At 43.0% G+C, this 25,934-nt stretch overlaps 1 protein-coding gene across 5 annotated transcripts; it reads left to right on the top strand.

Annotated features, from left to right (window-relative positions):
• The first annotated feature begins 619 nt into the window (after nt 1-619).
• On the top strand, nt 620-18,101 carry Znf280b (zinc finger protein 280B). 5 transcript variants are annotated; one of them, XM_075979927.1, is made up of 3 exons: nt 620-760; nt 1,748-1,812; nt 13,593-18,101. In XM_075979927.1, the coding sequence occupies exon 3, from the start codon at nt 13,660-13,662 to the stop codon at nt 15,226-15,228; it is 1,569 nt and encodes a 522-aa protein (XP_075836042.1). In that variant the 5' UTR covers nt 620-760; nt 1,748-1,812; nt 13,593-13,659; the 3' UTR covers nt 15,229-18,101. The 5 variants fall into 5 exon arrangements, with proteins under 5 accessions (XP_075836042.1, XP_075836043.1, XP_075836044.1 ...); XM_075979928.1 differs by having other exon boundaries at nt 638-747; XM_075979929.1 differs by lacking the exon at nt 620-760 and adding an exon at nt 787-936.
• The last annotated feature ends 7,833 nt before the right edge of the window (nt 18,102-25,934 follow it).

Here is a 25,934-nt window from a genome sequence, read left to right as displayed (position 1 = left end):
GTCTTTTGATTTTTTTTTTCTCCACAGACCAGTTTTTAAAAAGCGACATCTGTTCTGAGTTTGCTTCCAGTTGGATTAAAACAGTGGCAGGCTTAGCTGGATTAGTCCCAGAGGCAGGCTTTAAGGGGATGGGCTTCAAACTCGGTAGCTTGGCCATTATCTAAGAGCGTGAGCCAGCGAGTGTGTTTCTGCAAAAGACACACAGTTGAGGATTATCATAGCTGTATTACAGGTGGCAGACTATTTCCTAAGGGACTGGGAGGCGTCTCTGGCCCCGGGCCCTGGCTACCTGCAGTTATTATTTTTCTTTGTCTCGTATCTATTTACCCCCACCTCTTTCTTTTTTGAGGCAGGATGTCACTATGTAGCCATGTTTAATTTGCAATCCTCCTGCCTCAGCCCCCTAAGTGCTGGAATGAAAGAGCTGGGTTTGACTTTCAAGTCTCACAGGGCCAGGAGTCTCTCATCACTGCCTTGTCCATCTCGGTTTGGCCCCTTGGCCCGCTGTAGCCACTAGGGGTGCCAGAGTGGGAGAACGCTCCCAGGGGCCTTGCGACCAATCAGATCGGCGCTACGCCTGGAGCCCAACGACTTGACCTCGCGTCCACCCTTGGCAGCCAATCACAGGTCGCCGTGGGCCAGTGTGTGGCGGCCTGGGCTCTGCCGCTTGTGCGGCGGGCTCGGCCGGTCGTGCTGCGGGGCTTTCCGAGCAACGCCTTGCGGGCCAAGGCGATCCGGGAGGCTCAGGTAATCGGCGGAGGTAATGGCAGGGGTGTGGTGCTCCTGACCTCCGCCGGGGCGACCGGGAGGGGCGGGCCACCAGATCCCGTGCTGGGACGCTCGGTGGAGGGCCTTCTGCGTGCCCCAGGGAAGGAAGCGCGCGCGCGGGTAGGCCGGGCCCCCCGGGAATCCCGCCTGGTAACCCCTGGAACAGGCGTGAGTCCCCGCGTCCCCTCTCCTACGATCTCTCCCCTCCTCCCATCCTAGGGCTGGGCCTGCTCCCCATAAATGCCTTCCCCATCTCTGAGGTTAAATCCTGAAGGCAGGAGACCTGTTACAGGGCGCGGTGGCGCCTCCCTGAAATCCCGGCCACTCTAAGGGAGGCGGTGGAAGGACCACATAGTGAGACCGGTTCAAAAAACTAGGTAGCTAAGTCAGTAAACAAACTGTAAGCTAGTTTTATAAATTGAGCCCCACTCCCAGTTTGGAGATCCACAGGCCCTTTGAGGCTTTTAAAGCATTTTAAAATCCATTTATTTGTCTCTTTCCCATACAGCACCATCTTGTTTGCGTATTCCCTTGACTACGTGCTTCCTTGAACTCCAGGGCAGCTCTCGGGGCTCCCTAGTAGATTCTCCTAGATAGTTAATTTTGATTTGAGCAGGGCACAAGTGAACTCTTTTGTTTACGGAGGTATGGTATATTGGACGGTAGCCTGTAAGCAGCTTGTACTAACCATCCAAATGACAGGGGTGGGGGTGGGTAGCTTAGCTAGTCGGGTGCTTGCATAGGGTGGACAAAAGCCCCGGACTTGATTCCCAGTACTCCACAAAGCGCTTGTGCTGGCCTCACACAAAGTACTTGGTAAGTAGGATCAAACTTCTTTTGTACCACAGCAAACAAAACAAAACGGTAACTAAGTACCTGGTAGGTAGTAAAGTAGAGTTAAATCTTTGTAACATATAAAATGTAACTGAATCTTACAGAGTTTTGTTTTGTTTTTTTCTCTCATGTTTGTTTTTTTTAGGCATGTGACTGACTTTCGCCTCTTGGACCCGCTGAAGTTACTAAAAATTACACTGTGTATCTGAGGTAAGAGAAGGCCTTTTCTACTTCGTTTTCTGTCTCTTGTTCGCTCCTTTGATAAAGTAAAACATTACCCCCGATGATGGTGGGGCACACCTTTAATCCCAGCACTCGCCTTTAGTCCCACCAGCTGGGAGACAGAGGCAAGCAGATCTCTATGAGTTCAAGGCCAGCCTGGTCTACAGAGTGAGTTCCAGGACAGCTAGCACTACACAATGAGACTCTGTCTCAAAAAGAGAGAGAGAGAGAGAGAGAGAGAGAGAGAGAGAGAGAGAGAGAGAGAGAGAGAGAGAGAGAGAGAGAGAGAAAGAGAAAACAAGCAAAACAAACAAAATAAAGCGTCCTTTAGAATTTCCGGAAGGAATTCAGGGCAAGGGTTGATGTATGTAATTCTGGAAATTTCTCAGTTGCTTCCCGGAACAGGAAGAAGTGGTAGATGTGCCCTTTTCATCTGAAATCCTGAACAAGAAAGTAAACACTGTGGATGCTTCAGGAAGCTGACTTCTTTTTATCATAGTGGGAGGCAAAAGTGAGTTGATACAGGTAACTCAAGATTCAGCCAATGACTAAAATGTTAAATTGGATTAGTCTCCACTCTGTCTTTTGAGGAAGAGATGTAGCTGAGAATTGCCTTGAACTCCTGATTTTATTTAACCTTCCCCTCCTGAGGACTCTGGTTATAGGTATGCACAAGCCTGACTTCTGGATTTTTTATTCTTCCAACTCCAGAAATTCTAAGGCGCCAATATTACCTTAGGGTCAGTTTGATACATCAAGAAATAATAGCAGCCGGACGATGGTGGTACACGCCTTTAATTCCAGCACTCGGGAGGCAGAGGCAGGCGGATCTCTGTGAGTTCAAGACCAGCCTGGTCTATAGAGCTAGTTCCAGGACAGGCTCCAAAGCCACAGAGAAACCCTGTCTCGATAAACCAAAAAAAAAAAAAAAAAAAAGAAAAAAGAAAAAAAGAAATAATAGCAGGAAGTGAAATGCTCACTTTTAACCTTTTTTCTGCAATGTTTCTTTTTCTTTTCTTTTTTGTTTTTTTGTTTTTTTTTTTTTTTTTTTTTGTTTTGGAGACAGGGTTTCTCTGTAGCTTTGGAGCCTATCCTGGAACTAGCTCTTGTAGACCAGGCTAGCCTTGAACTCACAGAGATCCGCCTGCCTCTGCCTCCCGAGTGCTGGGATTAAAGGCACATGCCGATATTTCTTTTTTTTTTATTTTTTTAAAATTTTTTTTTGAGATTTCTCAAAGCCCTCTCACATACCTCACTTGCTTTCTTTCAAAATTCCTTACCTTTCTTTATTTGTTGTTACATGTATGTATGTATGTATGTATCACATATAGACACAGACACACCTAAACCTATAAATACAAGTCTGTGTATTGTTACTTATATGTAAGTTTTCAGGTCTGACCATTTGGTGTTCTTCCCTGAGGAAGACCTCCCCCATTCTCAGTATTCTTTAGCTGACCGTAGCTCTTTGTGTAAGGTTAAAGCCTCACGGAGCTTTCCCTCTTCTGCAAGTCTTTGGGTGCTGTTCTGGTTGAGGTCATGTTGAGGTGGTTAGGGAAACTTCATGGATGTCTGGGTAATATTGCCATTAATTCTTTGAAAGTTTGATGAAAGAAAGAAAGAAAGAAAGGAAGGAAGGAAGGAAGGAAGGAAGGAAGGAAGGAAGGAAGAAAGAAAGTAAGTCAGGAAGAGTCTGCCTTAAATTCATCCGGGCTTGGACTTCTTTTGGTTGGGAGACTTTTAGTTTCTGTTTTCTCTGGGGTTTATCTATCTGTGTGTGATATTTTCATTATCCACTTATCAGCTGAAGGACGTGACTGAGCAAGTGTCTGTGAAGTAGACTGTCCTTTGGGCATGTGCCCAAGAGCGGTCTGTCTGGAGCCAAAGCTATCTTCTTAGCATTTGGACAGTTCTCCACACTGATCTCCAAAGTGGCTCAATTAGTGCCCAGTCCCACCAACCCTGAATGAGGATTCCCCTTTCTCTGCATGCTCTCCAGAAGTTGTTGGCTGTTTGTTGATCCTCACCAATCTGACTGCAATAAAATGAAATTCAATACTTGTTTTTGCTTGCATTTTCTTTTTTTTCTTTTTTAGATTTATTTATTTATTATGTATACAACATTTCTTCCATGTATGCTTGCATGCCAGAAGAGGGCACCAGATCTCATTACAGATGGTTGTGAGCCACCATGTGGTTGCTGGGAATTGACTCAGGACCTCTGGAAGAGCAGTCTGTGCTCTCAACCTCTGAGCCATCTCTCCAGCCCCTGTTTACATTTTCTTAATAGCTAGAGACAGTGAACTTTTGTTTTTATTTGGTTGAGACATCTCCGTTCAGGTCCCAAGCTCATTTTTTGAATGGTTCATTTTTTTTTTAACTTCATGCTTTTTGAGTTCTGTACATTTTCTAAGGGAATCCTCCATCAGATGTAGAGCTGGCAAAGGTTCTTCCCCATTGTGTGGGCTTCCTCTTCGCTTGATTTTACTTTTCCCACTTGTGAGTTATTGGCCTTATTCTGGACAAATGAAGTCCTGTTCAAAGTGTCCTTTCCTACACTAGATCCTGTAGGAGACTGCCTGTTTTTTTTTTCTAGTAGTTTCAGTGTTTTACATTTAGAGCTTTGTCCATTTGAAGTCCACTGGAGTTAGTTTGTGCACAGGGTTTAGATATGGATCTAATTTCATTCTTTGCATATGGACTTCCAATTTCCCAAGCACTGTTTGTCAAAGTTGGTTTCTTCTCTTCAGTTTATATTTGGCATTTTTGTCAAATACCAAGTGGCTAAAGGGAATTCCGTTTTGTCCCAGAGGTCTACTTGTCTGTTTCTGTTTTCATTACTGTGGTTCTATAATGCCTTTTGTTTTGAGACAGGGTCTCTATATAGTCCTGGCTGTCCTACGACTCCTAGGATAGGCTTATAGAGGTCTGCCTGCCTCTGCCTCCTGAGCGCTGGGATTAAAGTCATGTGCCACCATGCCTGACATGTGATATTTCTTAAGATCTGGTATAGTAGGCTCTCCAGCCCTGTTCTTTTTATTCAGGATTGTTTTGGCTATATGGTGTCTTTTGTGGTTCTATATTAATTTTAAGATAATTTTTTTCTATTTTTGTGAAGAATGAGATGGGAATTTTGAGATTGCATTGGCTCTGTAAGTAGCTTTGGTAGAATAGTCATTTTCAAGATACTAACTCTGAGTAGTTCATCCATGAACATGGGATGTCTTTCCATTCTATTTCTAGTGTCTTTATCTCTTTTTTTCAGAGGTTAAAGTTTTTTTAGTATAGATGTTTTTCATTTCTGTGTTTAGGTTTAGTCCCAGATACTCTGTTTTCTTTGAGCGTTCTTTGTTATGGGAGTGTAGTCATGATGGTGTGACAGGGCAAGACAGTGCAGGGGTTCCTCCATCTTGTATTCTTGCTGAAGCCATTTTAGGTTGATTAGGATTTGATCTCCTCAATGGAAAGCCCGGTGTAAAGTTGTCCTACTCTATTCTAGGAACCTAATTTATCTTGACTTCTGTAAACTGACCGCTTGTTTAAGCCCCCCCACCCCCCCTTAGCTAACTGCTTATCCTAACTACTGTTAAACTGCTTGCTTGTATAAACCTCCCCCTGCAGTGCAGAGAGATAACAGAAAATGGTTTTGCCTTTAAAAAAAACCCCTTACTTTAAATGCTCAGTGCTACATTTGAGTCCCAAATACACAGATAGGGTGCCAGCTGACTGGAATAAAGACTTTCAATTGGCTCTAAACTGTATTTGAGTGGTCCTCTAACAATCTCCTCTATATATTTGTTGTTGGTTATTAAAAAATACCGATTTTTGCCAGTTAATTCTCTTGTCACAGTGCTAAATTGTTTATTGCTTCTAGCCTTTTTATTTTTTAGACTTTTGGGGACCTATTATGTATAATATGTCATCTGTTAATAGCAATTGTTTGACTTCCTCTTTTCCTATTTGTATCCCTTGTGTTTCCTTCTTATGCATTATTGCTCCAGCTAGTGCTTCAAGCACAATATTGAGAAGGATAGGAAGGGCCTGGATAGCTCAATTGGTAGAGCATCAGACTTTAATCAGGGTTCAAGTCCCTGTTTAGGCATTTGTAACTCTTCCCTTCCAAAACTAAGGCAATCAAGGTGGTGTGCTTTTATTCTCTTCCAAGAAAATATACTCAAACTATACTCAAAAGAATCAATGAAACAAAACATATCCAAAAAAAAAAAAAAAAACCAACCAAACAAACAAAAAAGATAGGTGAGAAGGCTAGGAAGTTGTTATCATCTCTGCCTTTTTTCTGACTTCAGAGGAATTACTTCAACTTTTCTCCATTTAGGATGGTGTAGGCTGTTATTTTGTTGTAGTATGTTCTCCCAGTCCTACTTTGTCTCAGACTTTAATCTTGAAGGCATGTTGAATACAGTCTTTGTTGTCAAGGAAGTTATCTGGTTGGTTACATTGTATCGACTTCTAGATTATTCTGGAGCCATTTTAAGTGAAGTCATCATCATCTCAAGAGATGCAGAAAAAGTATGTTGCCATCTCTTTAAGATATTTCTTCTGAATGTATACCTAGCTGTTAGACTGCTGGATAGTTCTTTTTTTTTTAATTTATTATTATTTTTTGTGTATGTTGGTGTATTGACTGCATGGGTCTGTGTGAGTGTGTCGAATTTCATGCAACTGGAGTCACAGTTGTGAGCTGCCCTGTGGATGCTGGATATTGAACCTGGGTCTGTCTGAAAGAGCAGCCAGTGCTCTAGCCCCCATATGATAGTTCTTTAAAACATTTTTTTTTCTTGAACTTCCATGCCTTTTTCCTAGCAGCTGTATCCTTTTACAGTTCAACAATTGAGGATTCCAATTTATTCATCTCCTTGCCAATGGTTACTTTCTGTTCTTAAATTTGTAGTAGCTGTCCTAATCGATGTGAGGTGATAAGTAATAATTTTAATTTTCATTTCTCTGATTATTTGTGATGTTGGAAATAGTTCCATATACTTCTTGACTGTTTGTACATCATCATTGGAGAAATGTCTATTAAAATCTTTTGCCCGTTAGATTATTATAAATTAAAAAGGTTTTATATCTGTGTGAAGTTGTTGGATCCTCTGGAGTTAGAGACAGTTGTGAGCTGCCATGTGGGTTCTGGGAATTGAACCCAGATTCTCTGGAAGAACAGCCAGTTCTCTTAACCACTGAGCCATCTCTCCAGCCCCATTTTGCCCATTTTTAAATTGGGTTGTTGTATTGGTTTTTGTTGTTGCCGTGACAAAATACCTGGCAAAAGTTTGTTTGACTTAGTTTGAAGGTGCAGTTGTAAGTCTCTGTGTTAACCCACTGTAGGAAGAAGACTTAAACCAACACTGAATTGCGTTAATCTATAGGTATAAATGCCAGTATTTGGAAGGTGGAGCAATAGGAGGTTTTGTCTCCTAGGACCTGTGACCTCCCCAACCATGGGCTTTTGACCAAGTTGACAATTCCAGGAATGAATTATATCTTGTGGTATAGACCTTAACTCCAATGGTATGCCTGTGTAACATACCATTATACCAGTGAACCAGTCGGCACATCTCTGTCAAGTTAGTCTGTAGCATGCAGAGTCCCCCACTAGACAAATCTAGGAATGACTTCTCCTGTGGCCTGTATAGCCCCTTCCAGCCCTGAAAGCTAGCCATCAGGGAGGAGGATTCTAGGGCAGTTCCAGCTTGATTTTTGTGTATCCCTGCTACCAAACCTTGGGGTGTCTTCAGCAGTAGGTCTTACCATCCAGTTATGGCAAATAGCTGAGCAATGGCAGTGGCCTGTGTTGCTGGAGAGCCCTGGGGCTCCCTACATCAGTAACAGGGATGTTGCTACACCAGGACTAAGACTTTTCATTTAGTAACCTGTGGGTTTTTTTCTTTTCTTTTTTCTTTTTCTTGGTTTTGAGAGACAGGGTTTTTCTCTGTAGCGTTGGAGCCTGTCATGGAACTCATGTTGTAGACCAGGCTGGCCTTGAACTCAGAGATCTGCCACCTGCTTCTGCCTCCCGAGTGCTGGAATTACAGGTTGCGCCACCACCATCTGGGATAACCTGTTGATTGGGTTTTCTATCCCTCCTGGTCCCCCAGCCGTTTAGTCCTAAGAAAATCACACAGAGGTCTACATTAGTTATAAACTGATTAGCCCATTAGCTCAGGCTTCTTATTTACTCTTATATCTTATATTAGCCCATCATTCTTGTCTATACTAGCCACGTGGCTTGGTACCTTATTCAGCGAGGCAGTCACATCTTACTTCTTCTGTGGCTGGGTCAGGATTGCAGAAAAAGTTTCCCTCTTCCCAGAATTCTCATCACTCCACCTCTACTTCCTGTCTGGTTGTCCCGCCTGTACTTCCTGCCTGGCGATTGGCCAATCAGCATTTATTTAAAATATAATTGACAGAATACAGACCATTGTCCAACACCACTTACCCCTCTTTTTAAAAAAAAAAAAAAACAACAACAAAAACAAGAACTCTGAATCTAATATTCTTTGTTTAGCTTTTCTCCTGACCATTAGCCATAGCAACTTGTAATCAACATTCTAAACAAAGGAAAATATCCATAGTCCATTTTTGGGGAATGTGGACATAGTTTTCCAGGCTACTTCCTTCTGGTTGGGGGTGCTGATAATCTTATGGGGACCTAAAGAAAATTTAGAATTATCATCAAGTCCTGACTGGTGAGGTTTGATCATCTCAGGCAGCAGTCTTGAATCTGTTCTGGATGTAGAACTCAGACGTGTAGGCCATCCACTCCTGTCGGAGATTTCTCAGGTGGTCTTCCTTGATCAAACCTGATTTTTCTTAACTCAGAATGAATCCATAGCCTCTCATTTTCTGTGGAAACAAAAGTAAAACCTCTTCTCCAAACTAACATATATTTTGACTTCAATTTTGAAGCCAAGGTATTTTCAAAATACTTATCTTGGATTAATTCAGCAGCATTTATAAGCAAATATCTTTTAGCAGCTGTTATTTCTTCCTCAGCATTCAAACAATTCAAAGACAAATAACATACAATATCCAGATTTTCTGTGTTTTCCATCTTTACATGGCTTTATTTTAACCTCTGTTTCTTTTATTTTTATTTTTAATTTTTGGCTTTTTGAGACAAGTTTTCTATGTATCTTTGGCTGTCCTGGAACTTCCTCTTGTAGGCCAGGCTGTCCTTGAACTCACAGAGATCTGCCTACCTGTGCCTCCCAAGTGCTGGGATTAAAGGTGTGTGCTGCCACACCTTGAATTCACAGAGATCTGTCTGCCTCTGCCTCCCAAGTGCTGTGATTAAAGGCATGTGCCACCACACCTTGAACTTGCAGAGGTCCATCTACCTCTGCCTCCTGAGTGTTGGGATTAAAGGTGTGTGCCACCACACCCAACTATCCTTTGTTTAGAATGTTGGTTACAAGTTGTTATGGCTAATGGACAGAAGAAAAGCTAAACAAAGAATATTAGATTCAGAGTTCTTGTTTTTTATTTTTTTATTTTTTTAAAAAGAGGGGGAAGTGGTGTGGGACAATGGTCTGTATTCTGTCAATTATATTTTAAATAAATGCTGATTGGCCAGTAGCCAGGCAGGAAGCATAGGCGGGACAACCAGACAGAAAGTAGAGGTGGAGTGATGAGAATTCTGGGAAGAGGGAAACTTTTTCTGCAATCCTGACCCAGCCACAGAAGAAGTAAGATGTGACTGCCTCGCTGAATAAGGTACCAAGCCACATGGCTAGTATAGACAAGAATGATGGGCTAATATAAGATATAAGAGTTAATAAAAAGCCTGAGCTAATGGGCTAATCATTTTATAACTAATGTAGACCTCTGTATGATTTCTTTGGGACTTGACGACTGCAGGAACGGGGCAGGACAGAAAACTCAATCAACAATAACTCATGTTTTTTAGAGGAAGTATTGCTCACCCATGTTGTAAGATGCCTCTGTTTAAACTTAACGTAAACCTCTCTGTGTGTGTGTGTGTTTAAAGGTTTATTTATTATGTATATAGTGTTCTACCTGCATGCATGTCTGCAGGCGAGAAGAGGGCCCCAGATCTCATTCTAGAAGGCTGTTAGCCACCATGTGGTTGCTGAGAATTGAACTCAGGACCTCTGGAAGAACAGTCAGTGCTCTCAACCTCTGAGCCATCTCTCCACCCCACTAAACTAATGTATTTAAGTTAGCTTCTGGGGCAGTATGTTTCCACAAGGTTTTTCCATATGTCCTTAGTTGTAATGAACATCCCACCACATCCTCCACTCTGTACCATTATCCTGAAAGCTTTAGCTCTTGGTATCCCCTCCTTCAGATTTATAACAGTTCTGCCTTCCTCTGCCTTCAGCCTCTGGGTAAAGCCTTCTGTTCTCCCCCACTCCCCATCTCATGTGATCTTCATAGCCTCCTGATGGCTTCAAATTCCATGCACAACTAAAAGTTCAAAGCGTATCCATAAAGGAGAGAAACCAGTGCTGGTTGTCTGTCTGGGCCTGGGTTACCTCGCTCAGTGTATTTTTCGATTCTATCCATTTTCCTGAAAATTTCATCATTTTGTGTGTATTTACAGCTGAATAAAATCCCATTGATGTATATACCACAGTTCCGTTATTCATTCATCTGTCAGTTGATGTCTAGGCGGATCCATTTCCTAGCTGTAGGGATAGAGCAGCAGTGAGCACGGACGTGCAGGTGTCTCTGTAGTGAGAAACGGTACCTGGACAGGCACTTTACCTTCCACTTCCAGGTTACAGTCCATCATGGGGGAGGGAACTCAAGGAGGAACTGAAGTAGAAACCATGGGTGAACGGCATCTCGTGGCACTCCCCAGCTTACACTTAGCCAGTTAGCTTTCTTCCGCAACCCAGGAGCACCTGCCCGAGAATAGCACCAGCCACAGTGCTGTTAGCAGGTGAGTCTGATCTTGCCAATCCCTCACTTGCAACTCCCTTCCCAGGAGTCTCTTGGTTGTGTCGATGATTGGAATTAACCAGGACATTGTGGAAGTTCTGTTTTTAGCTTTTTGGGAAACCTTTGTGCTGATTTCCGTAATGGCTGCACCAATTAACAGTCTCCCCCCAACAGTGGATAAACATTCTTCTAAACGACATTCTTGCCAGTATTTGTTGTCATTTGTCTTCTTATGACTGGGGTGAAATGGGATCTCAAAGTAGTTTTAACATATATTTCTCTGAACTAAAAAAAAATGGTTTATTAGCCATTTGTATTTTTTCATGAACTTTCTGTTCAGTTCCATAGTCTGCTATTTGATTGTGTTGTTGATGTTTAGTTTCTTGAGTCCTTTATGTAGTTTAGATATTAATCCTGTCAAATATATAGCTAGCAGAGATTTTCTCCCATTCACTCAACTGGCAAGTTCTTTTGCTGTGCAGAGGCTTTTTAGTTCCATGAGATCCCATTTGTCAATTATTGCTCTTATTTTGCATGTGATTTGAGTCTTAGAAAGTTATTACCTACATTTCCTGGATGGGCTGGGACTGGCCTGAGGACTGGCTCAGGCCTGGTAGGTAGGTGCCCTCACTTGAAGTGCTCTGAAGAGAAAGATGTCCTGACTGTCGGGCCCCTGGCTATACCTATAGCTGTGAAGGGAAGGCATCCCAGATACCTACAGTTGTTAACTCCTAAACTGGATGTAAAACTGACTTATGAGCTGAAATCAGGTGTTCAGACATAAATGTGCTGTATCCAGAAAGTTGGCACCTACATTTATGTCTTGAAATGAACTCTGCATTTCCATCTAGTAGTTTCAGATCTTGTGTTAGTCCTTGGCCCACACAGAATTTATTGTCCATGGTGCAAGAGAGGGATCCGTTTCATTCTTCTACATATAAATCTCCCGTTTTCTCAGTGCTGCGTATTGAAGATGCTGTCTTTTCTCCAGTGTTTGTCAAAGGTCAGGTGGTTGAAGTTGTATGATCTCGTGTCTGTGTCCTCTGTTTGATTCCATTGATTGATACCTGTTTCTGTTTGACTCTATTGATTGATACCTGTTTCTGTTTCAGTTGATTCCATTGATTGATACCTGTTTCTGTTTGAGTCCATTGATTGACACCTGTTTCTGTTTGATTCCATTGATTGATACCTGTCTCTGTTTGATTCCATTGATTGATACTGTTTCTGTTTCAGTCTCATGCTATTCTTACCGCTGTGGCTTTGTAGTAAAACTTGAAATAAGGGATGTTGATACCTCTATAAGTATTGTTTTTGCTCAGGGTTACTTTGTCTCTCTGGGTCTTATGATACTAAAGATTATTTTTTTTGTGTCTTTGAAGAATTTCAGGGGGTTTTGATGGGGATTGCATTGAATCTGTAGATGGCTTTTGGTAGGATGGGCATTTTCATGACACTGACTTTTCTGATCCCTGGTCATGAGTGGTCCATCTATTTTCTAATGTCTTCCTCAATTTCTTTCTTCAGTGTTTTAAAATGTCCATTGTTGAGGTCTCTAGAGTTCATGCACATCTTGATTAGGTTTATTCCAAGGTTCTTGGTTCGTTTGGAGGTGATTTTGAGTGGAATTGTTTTCTTGGTTTCTTTCTCAGTGTGTTTGTCATTGGTATTATAGGAAGCATATTGATTTTTTTTTTTAAATCTTTATCTTGTATCCTGCCCCTTAGCTAAAAGTGCTTATGGTTCTGAAGATTTATCTGGTGGAGTCATTGGGATCTCTTCTGTAATAGACTCATATCATCTAAACTAGAATTCAGGAATCGTGTAAAATGGCTTTGTGAAAACCCTCAATAAAATAAATCTTTTTGGGCTACAGAAGCCTGATAGCCATATTACTTCTCAATTTACCTTCTAGTATTTGTTCTATCCGAAAGAATGTGGTCATTCTGGTTTAGATTTTTGTTTGTATGTTTTCTTAGTCAGGATTTCTATGGCTGTGAAGAGACAATATAACCATGGCAATTCTTATAAAGGAAACATTTAATTGGGGGTGGCTTACAGTTCAGAGGTTCAGTCCATATTGTTATGGCAGGAAGCGTGTGTGTTTGTGTGTGTGTGTGTGTATATCCTTGATCTTAAATTTTAGTTGTGAACAATGCTGTGTATCACACACCAGACTGTGAGTTTCATGCCGTCACTGTTTTCTTAGTGCTTGACATGTATATTACCAGCATTGGGAAAATAAAATATGTAAATAGAGTAATGAGGAAAAGGGCAGATAATTTTTATTATTATGCTTAACAGAACTTCCAAGGTGTTTATAGGAACAAATGATATGTTACAAGTTAGATACTAATATTCAAATTAAAAATGTCATGCGAGATATATATTAGACGCTAGTTTAATTTTTATAGGCAAGGTTATGCTGGGCCTGGTGAGATGGCTCAGCAGGTGCAGTGCACTCTAGTGCCAAGTGTGACAGCCTGAGTTCAGTCTCGAGCCTTTTCGTGGCGTAGGAGTGTGTTCTGCTTTTGCTCTGTCTGAGCGTAGTTCATTTCAAGGCCGGTAGGAGTGAGCCCGTTAGACCTTGAGATACTCAGTGTTCATGATTGACTGGAGGGACTGGCGTAGCTCCAGCTCACTGTAATGAATGTGTTGCAGGGGCCTTAAGGGTACGGTAGGATTGCGTGAAGCCCTGGAAAGTCCTCTAGTGTGACTGGCTGGGGAGGGCAGAATGGTAATGGCACTGAATGAGCATCTTAGCGTTTATAGCCACCTCAGAGTCTTTCATGAGGATAAGTCCTTCTGTGCTTACTGATGTGTGATGTGTTTGTTCTCAGGTGGCAGTGTGGATAGAGGAGGCACTGGCACTTGTGCCCACACCCGTCAGGAACCGAAACGTTAGAAATGGAGCAGCCATATGTGCTGTGCAGCGAGGAGCCCAGTCAAGCCCACGACGAGGACGAGCTGATCTTTGTAGGGGTTGAGCATGGGCGTGAGGAGCCCGAACTGATCTTTGTTGGAACGAGTTCAAATTCAAAACCTGCTAATTCGAACATTTTGAACAGGGTCACCCCAGGTTCACGGTTGAAAAGAAAACGGAACTGCCTGACAACAACTACTCCTCCAAGACAGCAGCCCTCAGGCGCAGCCCCCAACTCGGACACAGTGATCGTCTTGTCAGAGTCTCCGACTGAGTCAAGGTCAACAGATAGTCCTATTATTATTGACCCTTTGCCCGAACCTGACTGTAGAAGTAACTCACCACAGATCGTGCCTGAAAGCTCCTCAGAGGGCTCCCCTTTGGGTGTAACCTCCAGCTCGAAGCCTCGTCCAGCAAGGGCAGCACTTTCAGCAGGAGATTTAAAAGAGAGTCCTTATGTCTCGAAATGCCATTCTTCTGCAGTCACTGTCATAAATCCGCAGAGGCCTGAAATTATTGAAATTGAAGAAGACCATTCATCAGCATCGTCTCCTTCAGATACTTTCCATACCCTGAGTCCCCAGCCGAGTCCATGCTCCAGAGATGTTCCCAGATCTCTTAACCACATTATGAATGGAGCCCCCCTTCCAGTCCTCCGTGTCAGTCCCTCTAAGGTACACCCTCGCCAGGAGAAAGGACCAGCAGGAGTGGGCTTTTCAAGTCTAGCTGGTCTAGAGACCTTGGACCCCAGGAAGGGAAGTTTGACCTTGTTACTCAGTGACTTTTATTATGGACAGCACAGAGGAGGTGGGCAGCCAGAGCAGAAGACTCACACGACCTTCAAGTGCCCCGAGTGCTTGAAAGCGCTAAAAAACATCAAGTTTATGAATCATGCCAAACATCACTTGGAACTCGAGAGGCAAGGGAACGACGGCTGGGAGACCCACACCACCTGCCAGCACTGCCACCGCCAGTTCCCCTCCCCCTTCCAGCTGGAGTGTCACGTTGACCGCGTGCATACCGCCCCCGACCCCACTACGGTCTGCAGAATCTGTGACCTGTCGTTTGAGACAGACCATGTTCTGTTACAGCACATGAAGGACAATCATAAGCCCGGGGAGATGCCCTACGTGTGCCAGATCTGTAACTACAGGTCGTCTGCCTTTGCCGACGTGGAGACACATTTTAGGAAGTGCCATGTCAACACTAAGAACCTACTGTGTCCGTTTTGTCTTAAGATCTTCAAAACTGCTACGCCGTACATGAGTCACTACAGGGGCCACTGGGAAAGAAGCGGTCACCAGTGTTCCAAGTGTCGGCTGCAGTTTTTAACCTTCAAGGAGAAAATGGAGCATAAGACGTGGTGTCACCAAACGTTTAAGAAGCCTCAGCAGCTAGAAGGGCTACCTCCTGATACCAAGGTTGTCATTCAGGTGTCCGCGGAGCCTGTGCAGTCAGAATCTGGGAAAGTAGCGTCAATCACTGTGAGCACTACTGACTGGGAACCATCTGCCCCCAGATCTCAAGGTAGACCTTCAAAAAGGCCCCACTGATCTAAGTCAACCCCAAACCCTTCCTAGAGATGAGAGTCCAAGCTATACATTTGTTATTCATAAGTGAACTTTTTTTTTTAAAAAAAATTGTGATAATGCAGGGTTTTTGTTGGTTTGTTTTTATTTTGTGAGGGTTTATTTTGTTCTGTTTTTGTGCTGGGACTGGATCCAGGGCCTCCCAAATAATAAGCAAGTTCTCTATCACCCCATTCTCTGACCTACAGTATTTACTGAATGAACAGTGAGTGGTATTTAAAATACATCTGCTTTAAGATTGTTTGGCTCAGCACAAGGAAGGTGCTTATGCCTGGATCCTCATGAATGGGAAACAGAAGCTAAACCTATTCGTTAGTATTTTTATGTAACTCCTAAGCTTGAGAGTTCTTCTACCTAAAAGTTTGGAGTTTGTGGGGCTCACACGGCCCCACCTCTCCTTGAAGATCTATATACAGGTAGTTAATGCTTGCTGCAGGAGGGAGAGGTTTAGCATGGGTAAGTGGATGGGCATATGTTCATTCCAGTCTTGGAGCCAAAGATAGAGTACTGCCCGAATGTCTTTACCGAAGAGAAGATCCAAGGAGGCCAGGCTATTATAAAATGCCCACGTTTTGTAAAAGGCCCCTGCAAACATTAAAAACACAGCTGTGTATCCTTAGTGCCACCTGAAGTAGCAAGAATGGGAACCAGTGTCCACGGACTTCCTGTCGCTTGATACTTGAGGGTAGTGAGATTCATGCCCTCTCTTCTCCTGTCTGGTTAGCTGCGTTTGGAGAATGAGCTGGCCAGAGCAGTAAAGTGCATTGTCTTTTTCCCGGGTCTGGGGAAAGAAGCCTTGGCCTTTGTTGTTTGAAGTGTATTGAACCTTAGTTTTAATTTAAAAGGTTCAAACTGGCATCTGTCCAGTTTGTGCCCTGGACTGAAGTAAAGTTTAGTTCTCAACTGTAGTAGGGACTTGCCCAGTGATACTGGATGTAGCACAAAGAAATACCCCAGGGCGACCAGGACTCATGCCCCCGGTGGCCTTTTCACTACGGTTTTCAGTGTACGTGTAGCTCATGGTTATTGACCCTGTGAAGCGTGAGTGTGGTGATGTGGTGCTTTTTTGCCCCCACTTGGTGCTAGGGATTAAACCCAGGGCCTTACGTGTACCAGGCAAGGGCTCTGCCACTGAACTAGATCCCTAGTCCCAGTTTGTGTCTTGCCTCATATTTGAGGGATTATAATGACGTGCGTTCCCTTGTTGTATGCATAATTTCCCAGTTGATCACGCTAATATTGCTTGGGTCTTACTTGAAGCACTTGGGTGTGCAAGATAACGTCCTCAATGAAGACTTGCTTTCTCCCATCTAATGTATCATACGACTCAGCTGGTCACAAGGAGCAACAAGTAGAGCACCCTCCGAGGACTGGTCCTCTGCAGCTTCCGTAGTGTTAGCCATTTCTGGAGTTATCAGGGCTCTCTTCTCGAGCCTGGTCCGGAGCTGCCTGCTGTTCCTCCATGTCTAGCCCAGGTGCCCAGCTGCTGCTTTTCATCAGCCAAGGAGTCTGGGTGCATGCTGGTTATACACATGGGTCTGGAAAGTTCTCCCGAGGCTCCCCTTTTTCTTTAGAAGTACCTAGCTGAGTGTGGTAGCACACACTGGTGGCACCTGCTCTTGGGAGCCTGGGGCAGAAGGGTCAGCCTGGGCTGTTCAGCAAGTTCCTGGCCAAACTAACTACACAGCAAGACCCTGCCCCTTAGAGCCAAAAAGAAGAAAGGGGCAGTGGGGATGGGTACCTTAGAAGCCCCTAGTTCCTTTTCCCTCCTCAGTCTAGTGAAGTTTCCTTCGATTTCATGGAAACCTGGGAAGAGGCCATCACCAGGCCCCGCATCCCTGTTAAGATTGAGGGAGATGAGCATATCTTTTGGTGTCATATTTGCTTGTGCTTGACCCGTGGATTGATTGTGGTCTGCATCTTGACTATTTTGATAGGCCCTTTGAATGAGTTTTCTTGGGCCAAGGCACACTAACTTTTTTCCCTGTCCCTTTCCTTAAGATGTGGAAAGGGTTGTTTGTCCTACTGTGCTTGAATGAATCTGCAGACTTGTGTGCTGTCTGTGGTAGAAAAGAAGAACCACCTCAGACCTGTCTTTGGCCAGTGCTTATTGTCTCCAGCAACTTGGCTGTCGTTTGCTGTTTCACTTCAGCATGCTCCTAAGGAGTATAGATTGTTTACTGCTAAAGGAGGCCCCAGGGCTCCGGCCTGGCTCCCATCTGCTGCCCCTCCCAGTCTCCCTGCTGCTGCACTGTTCTGACCTATTGTATTGGCCTTGTTCCTCAGTTTCGCATTTCTTCCTGATGCAAAGACTGCACAGGCTTCCTCAGTGCTCTCCCCAGGCCTGCATGGCTTGCTACCTCACGCGTGGTTTATTGAGCTCGTCGAGATTTTTAGAGGACTAGAAACTCCTCCCCCCACCCGCTTTTGAAGTCCTGTTTATCCCTTCTTTTTGAAGGCAACTTACCTCTTGCTGCACCTCTCTTCCCTCTGCAATCTAGCTAAGTTTCCTAGTCACAGAACTTCAGGAATAAACCATTAGCAAGAGCTTTGGTTCTGTCTTCAAAGTGAGCTAGCTTAAGTCCATTTCCGTGCCTATAACACAAAGAAGTATAGTGAGCCGAGTGTTGGAGCGCTCCGTTCTATACGGAGAGCTCATCTATTTTTAAAGCAATGTCACTTTGTTCTGTTTACACACGTCTTAAATAGCTGTCAAGATTACTATTTTGTTACTCTGTGAAGTCTGTTGCTTCTTTTTTCAGATAAAAGTTATTATTTTGTTAATGTTGCCAAAGTTATTTATAAGAAATAGCAACTAGAGAAATAAAGCATTTTTGTGAAAACCTTTTGCTTTATTGTCTTTCTTTTTAGCTTTGAACACTGTGTATTTTCGCTAACTTTTGTGTCTTCCTCAGCTGGGTTCATTTTATTATCTCAATGGTTAGAACTTCAAAATGACATGCTCAGTAGAGTTAATAGGCTTACTGAATATAAGGATTTTTATTATTGTTGTGCTTATGATTTGTGTGTAGGGCTATGAGCGTGTATGTCACTACACATATATGAGTTCAGAGGACAACTTTTTGGGGTCGGTTCTCCTTCTACTCTGGGGTCCAGCAATTGGACTCAGACCAGTAGGCTTTTACCTATTGAGCCATCTTACTGACATGATGTTCTTGGTTTTAATGAGACTTGCTGTCTAGGGTTCATGAGTACATTGCTTAAAGAAGTTCAGTTTCCATTTTAGAATCTTTAAAGATCACATGGTTGGATTTTATTGGATAGCCCCCAGGTAGTTTACTTTTTGTCATATTTAGTTGCTTACTTGGGGAATCATGCTTTTTCTGTGCTGTCTCCAAAGCTTTAGTCTCTGTTTCAGTGAAGTCAGGATTTGTCACCTTCTAGAACTTGGGTTGGGAGGATGGAGCCCATAAACGAAGTGGATTCAAGTCTCAAGTGGTAGCCAACTTTATTCAGAGCCCCAGACAATCGATCCTTTGAGGATTAAGAACATCACGAGTAGAGTGTACAGTCACAAGGACAGGCCATCTGTGGCATAGGAAGGATGGATTGACCATTCAGTTGAATAGGAGCAGGAAGCAAACAACAACAAAGTAGTCGGAAGGAAGCTCATGCTGCTACTCCCGGGAGGAGCATGGAGACATCTGAAGAACAATTTGGTTTTGAAGAAACAGGCCACAGGACTCTTATTTTCTGGGACTGTTCTCACAAGCACTCAGAATTCTCACACAACTCTATTCCTGGACCCTGTTCTGACAAGAATGTAAGATTTTGCTTATCTCTATAGCTTTGCCAGAATCCCAAGTATTTTGATGCACAACTTTTAAATGTTTTTAATTCTTAATGTTAGGGTCCTGGAGAAGTCCCACAAAAGACCACCACCTGTCCGCCATTGCAATCAGCGAGAGCCTTTATTCCAGCATGCTGGGGCTGACCTGAGAGGAGCTCGCAGGCTCCTTTTAAGCCTAGAAAGGAGGTCCTAAGGCAGTGAGGTCATTTTGTCTGGAATTGGCTCACTCAGGTAGTAATCATATATTGCACTCTAATTGGCCAGGGCTGGTCAGGCTGGTCAGATCTACGGTTTTCCATTTCTGAGCAGGCTTGGACAAGTCCCAGGCCTTGTCCTTGAGTTGCTGATTACGGCTCAGACCTCGTCTGGTACTGCACGAGCCAGGCCTCCTCTTCGTTGTGGGGGTGTTGGGGATTGTCCTTTGTTGGCGGCTCTTTCAGAAACCGCTTGTTCAGTCTCAGGAAACTGAAATGGAGGCCTGATCTCCGAGAGAAGACCAAGCAGCCTGTTAGGCTTTTGGCTGGGTCCTTTCATTTTTAACACTTTAAAAAACACATGTTAACTCAAAAGATTTGAGCTTTTACAGGCTAAGTGCTTCATTTTTATTATGAGACATTGTGGGTTAATACAATAGTAAGTGCTTCACTGAGCTACCCTCCTACACAGGACTGTAATTTATAATCTTATCAAGGTTGAGTTGTTTCTAAGGCCGTGTGTGTGACTGTGTGATTATATTGGAATGTCTATAGAAATATCACTTCCAGAGTATTATATGGACTATATAAACTTTTTTCCTATGATAAAACTAAGTTAATTGTAGAGGTCCTTCAGCCTTAATGAATGCAATGCAAGAACTGGGGTCTACGAAACTCTGAAACCAAAGCGGAGCAGACAAGTTTTCCACACACATAAACACTATGGTCCAAGGTGATTTACCAGAGCTTTGATGCCAGTGTGGGAGGGCTGAAATCCTCTGTCCTGTGGGTCAGTTTAATTTTAGGTTCTCTATTGGTCTATATGCCTGCCCTTTCATTTTGATTACTGCAAGCTTTGTAGTACGGATTGGAATTAGGACAATGTCCTTAGCTTTTGTTCATTTTACTCAAGATAGGGCTGACTCTTGGCTGTTTATTGTTTTGTAAGTATCATACACATTTTAGTATTTTGTTTTGTTTTGTTTTTGAAACAGGGTTTCTCTGTGTATCCCCGGCGGGCATTGAACCTAGAGGTCGCCCGCCTCTGCCTCTGGAGTGCTGGAATTAAAGTTATGCACCAACACCTCCTGATTTTAGGATTGTCCCCACTTCCCCCGCTCTGTTCTTAGACGGATGTCATTGGTATTTTAATAGAGATTGCTTTCGGTAGAACAAAAAGTTCAGCATTATTTTTTTTCCCCTCCAATGTATGTGTGTATGTGCGTTTTCTTAATTTCTTTTATCAGTGCTTTGTAATTTTTGTCGTAGGGCTGTTTTGTCTATAAAACTGACAACATGACCGCTCTGTTGTATGGTTAAGGGGAAGGGGAGGCTTTATTGTAGATAGATAGAAAACAGCCAGACACATCTGGTCTACAGAGTGAGTTCCAGAACAGCCAGGACTACACAGAGAAACCACGGCCTCAGGAGAAAAAAAAAGAATTAAAAAAAAAAAAGAAAAAGAAAAAGAAGCAGCCGGGCGATAGTGGCGCACGCCTTTAATCCCAGCACTTGGGAGGCAGAGGCAGGCGGATCTCTATGAGTTCGAGACCAGCCTGGTTTACAGAGCTAGTTCCAGGACAGGCTCCAAAGCCACAGAGAAACCCTGTCTCGAAAAAAAAAACCAAAAAAAAAAAAAGAAAAGAAAAGAAAAAGAAAAAGAAGCAAAATCCATCTTTCTGTTTTCTACAAAAAATTCATCTTTTTTGTTTCTGTTTTCTGTTTTTCTTTAAACTTGGCTTTAAAGATAGGTACCACCTGTTATGATCTGCTGGCCTGATCACCTGAGTACCCTGTCCCTTTAAGAGGTAAGCTCCGCCCACTTCCCCTTCTGCCGATGCAAGCAGATCTCCGGCCTCCTTCAGCCTATTCTCTCTCCCTCTTTTCTCCCCCATCCCCCCACCCCTCTCTCTCTTCTTCCCCTCTTCTCCCTTTCCCCCATTTTCCTTTCACCTCCATAATCCACTAAATAAACTCTATATCCAAACTCTCTTTCTGCATGGAGTATCTATCCCTCACCCGCCATGGTCTCCCATCCACCGACCTGCCAAGACCTCTGGGGACCCACCAAGGCCTCAGGTGACCTGCTGCCACCCCACTGAGACCTGGGGTGACCCACCGCAGCCCCTCATGGGACCAGCTCCCCCCACCCGCCAGATCTTTCAAAAAGAATAACACCACCATGAGTAAAAACATAAAAAAATGTATTCCAAAAAAGAAGGTAAGCAGGTGTTGCTATGCTAACATCTGACAAAAGACTTCTAACTAAAACTAATCAAAAGAGATAGACAAGTACAATTCTCTCTAATCAAGAGAATAACTAACCAAGATGACATAAAACCCTAACTATGTATGTACTAAGGCATGGTGCACCCAGTTTCATCGGAAGTGTGCTACTGGACTTAAAGACACAAAATAACAGCAACCCATTAACAATACATGATTTCAATACTCTGCTTTCTCCAATAGACAAACCATCTGGATAGAAACAAAGAAATGTTAGAAATAAATAAATGTTCTCATACATCAAATGTGTCAGATCCTACCAAACAGATATCCACAGAATATTCCACCCAAATACCAAAGAATATACATTTTACTCAGCAGTTCTTGGAGTACAAAGCCTGTACCAAGCCGAGGCTGCCCGATAGACCCCTGAGGAATTAAACCAGGCTCAGGTTGGGGGGCCACAACACGACTGAGGATGTGTCAGTTTTATTGAGAGCAATCAGACTTTTTATACCCTTAGCTGAAGCAGAATGCAGGAACAGAGTGGCAAATGCCAGGATCAACACAGTGACATTTGCAAGATGTACGGGTTACAGAAGATTAGTGTCTAAAACCAATTGTGTGTCAAGCTTCCTTGGCTTCTAAAGAAACACAAAGCCACATTCCAATGCCTGAGGGAGAACATTTGTTTCTCAGGAACTGAAAAACACACAGTGACTCAGGAACCATGGATTCTAACCTGAAAAACTCTGAGTCATGCATCTCAAGGCAGCTAGACCAGGCCAACTCCATGATTCCCTGCAGTAGCCTACTGTGACACAGATCATATCCTAGGACACAAAACAAATCATAGCAAATAACTACATGTTCTGAGCGCAATGCAATAAAACTTAAAATCAATATCTAGCAAGTACACAAAATCCTGGTAATTGAACGATTTGTTGTTGGATGGTAAATGGGTCAAAGAAGAAATCAAAAAAGAAAATTTGAACTTCCTGGAACTAAATGACAATGAAAACGCAAGACCCCAAAAGACTTCTGGGACACATTAAAGGCAGACCTATGGGGGGAGAGGGTACTACACACCAACAGCAAATCATCTGAAATAGAAATTATTAATAAGGCAAGTTTTACCTACAATAGCTGCAAAAATACAATACTTACTGCCCAGTCCAAAGGAAACACCATTTTCTCACATTCTAATAAGGAGTCCAGATATCTAGAAATGGGCTCCACCAGGACTATAGGATTTAGGGAGGTTAGATAAAAGCCAGCATTCCTAAGGAACTTGTAAATCTGGTCCCCTCTACCAAAAGGACTGGTTTCCCTTGTCACTGGAAGAAGGGACAAATGGTTACCTGTGGCGCCTTTACCTATCTTTAAACCCAAGTTTAAAAAAAAAAAGAAAACAGGAAACAGAAACAGAAAGGATGATTTTTTGTTGTTGTTGAAGCAGAAAGATGGATTTTGCTTCTTTTTCTTTTTTCTTTTGTTAAATTCTTTTTTTCTCCTGAGGCAGTGGTTTCTCTGTGTAGTCCTGGCTGTTCTGGAACTTACTCTGTAGACCAGGATGGCCACGAATTTAGAGATATGCCTGTTTCTCTGCCTCCTGAGTGTTGAGATTAAAGGCACAATAATGTGGGAGTACCCTCTGTATGCTGTGAATACCATTGGTTAATAAAGAAACTGTCTTAGGCCTGTGCAGGGCAGAACATAGGTAGGCAGGGAAAACTAAACTGAATGTTGGGGGAAAGAAGGCGGAGTCAGAGAGAAGCCATTTAACCCCACCAGAAACAGATGCTGGAACTTTACCTGGTAAGTCACAGCCTCATGGCAATATACAGATTAATAGGTTAAATTAAGATGTAAGAGTGAGCTAGATATATGCTTAAGCTATTGGCCAAACAGTATTACAAATAATATGGTTTCTGTGTGATTTTTTTTTGGGTCTGAGCTGCTGGGTGGCCGGAAAACAAACAAGCATCCTTCTACAACAAATTGATGCTCTAATGTGTGCTAGCTAAATCCAAGTAAAATCCGAGAGAGCTTAAAAAGTAATGCCAGAACCTAAAAGACAAACTTTAGCCACATTATTTTCCCCAGATGGGCTTTGCTTGCTGGCAGCATGCTGCAGCTCCTTTAAGAGAGGTTTTCCTGATTCAGCAATAGCAGAAAAAAAGCCATGCAGTTTTGAAATGGCAGCTTCCTGAGCTGTGCTGCCAGCACAAACTCTGGCTCTTTTAGGAGGTCGAACATTTAAATAGGGTTTGTGGCAGCATGCTGCAAGTTACTTGATGGCAGCATGGACCAACGGTTATCAGAGTTGAGGTGGTGAGGACAGCTCCCACCTGGCAGTCTCAGAGGCAATGAATAGACTTTCATCATGTTGGACTGGGCGGAGCAAGCAAGCAGGGCCATATTTGTCCTAGCAATGCTGCCGCTTAGGTTTTTAAGAAAAGTCGTCCTGGTCAGAAAAGGATTATAGATACACAATAAGGACAGATTCAGACATAAAAGACCTCTAAATGAGACACAGTGTATTCAAAAATGTACGTAGGCTTAGGAAAGAGAAGAAAAAGAGTATAGAGAGTTAAATAAAATCCTTAAAGAGACAGATTAAGGGAGTCTTTTATATGATGTGGAGTTTCTCTTCTGCTCTTCGGTATTTACTATTCTGTGTGATTCTTCGATCTGTATGAGTATATTTTTCATTAGTTTGGGGAAAATTTTCTTCTATGAACTTTGTCTTAATTAGCATTTCTATTGTTGTGATAAAAAATCCAGACTAAAAGCAACTTGGGTAGGAAAGGGTTTATTTTATCTTACAACTCTCAGGTCACATTCTATCACTGAAGGAGGTCAGACTACAGAGTAATGATGGGTACTGGAATATTCCTCATGGTTTGGTAATTCTACTTCCTAATACAATGTAGGACTACCTGTCCAGGAGTGACACCACTCCCTGCCATATGTTGGACCTGCCATTATCTATCATTAATCAAGAAAATGTACTTTGGACTTGTTTACAGTCAATCTGATGGAAGGACTTCCTCATGTGAGGTTCCTCTTCCCAGATAACTCTTAACTTGTGTCAAGTTGACAAAACAACAATAATAAAACCAACCAGCACAATCTTGTTGAAGGTCCAATCTATGCCATTATGCCATCCACCTGGGACTCTTCACTTTCATCTGTGTTTATAATTTGAAGATTTGATCTTCTCATGGTGTTCCATAGTTCCTGCATGTTTCTTTCCAGTGCTTGATCTTTTTTTTTTTCATATTCATTGTTCATATTCATATTCATATGTTGTCTAATTCCTTTACTTTATCTTCATGTTCTGATATTCTTTCTTTCTACTTGACCTTTTATATTTCTAAAGTTTCCCTTGAGTTTTCTAGTTAGGTTATTGAGTTTTAATTGGACCTTCATTTCTACTTGAGTTCTCTGTAATATTTTTTTTTTACTGAATTCAGATTTTAAATCTTGGATTGTTTTTATGGTTTTGCTCAGCTACATATTTGTATTTTCTTGGACATCCCTCATGAGAGAGGGGAAGTTGGACTTAATAGACAAGTCCAGTATAGGAGTTAGGGTTTGGTAGGTATAGTGTTGGCAGTAGGGGTGGATGGGAGAGTGCCCCCTATGTGTGTTTCAAGCATCTATAGTCTTTTGAAAAAGTCATTTAGTCCTAGTACAGTACATGGTAATGGTACAGACTGTGTGGAGACCCCAAAATGCAAGCCTATTCCTGTAATGATCTGTCCTGTCCCTTTGAGAGACAAGCCATGCCCATTCCCTCCCCTGTCAGCTGAGGCAAGCTGATCTTCAGCTTCCAGCCTGAGTCCCTTCTCTTGTTTCCATCTCCCTTTCGAAGAGGCAGCTTCTGTCTCTCCCCACTTCTCCCCTTCCCCCCTTTTGTTTCTCTTTCTCTCCCTCTCTGCCTCTCTGCTCTTCTCCCTTCTCCCCTTCCCTTCCATAACCCACTAAATAAATATCCAACCTCACTCTTCATGGTGTGCCTATCTGTCTCTTGCTTACTGTGTGCCTCCCTGCCTGGGACCAGCTGCCTTCGGAGACCTGTGGCAGCATGGTCTCATGGCATGCCCATCTGTTTGTCTCTCCAAGTGGGACTGGCTGCCCCATTGAGGTCTCTCATCTACCACATGGCTCCCTGCCTGGGACACGTGGCCTGCTGCAGCCACTCAGGAGACTGTGCCTTCCCTGCCTGGGACTGGCTGCTCTCAGGGACCCACTGCCCACTGCTGCTGTTTGCTTGGGGACCTGCAGCATTTCTGCTGCTACAGCCATGTGGATCTCCAGGATCCACAGCATTTTTACTTAATCCATTACAATTCCACTTTGTCTGAAGGTCAGAGAGTTTGAACTTATCTTTGCTCTGTTAAAGCTGTTGAAAACAGGCGTGGCTACAAAAC

This window comes from Microtus pennsylvanicus, chromosome 7 (assembly GCF_037038515.1).
Source record: "Microtus pennsylvanicus isolate mMicPen1 chromosome 7, mMicPen1.hap1, whole genome shotgun sequence".
Taxonomy (NCBI): Eukaryota; Metazoa; Chordata; class Mammalia; order Rodentia; family Cricetidae; genus Microtus; species Microtus pennsylvanicus.
The sequence above is the reverse complement of the archived record's forward strand: the minus strand, read 5'-3'. Positions and strand labels throughout refer to the sequence as shown.

What these genes read in the sequence shown, in the direction of transcription:
- Znf280b (XM_075979927.1), top strand. Translation starts at nt 13,660, where the DNA reads ATGGAGCAGCCATATGTGCTGTGCAGCGAGGAGCCCAGTCAAGCCCAC.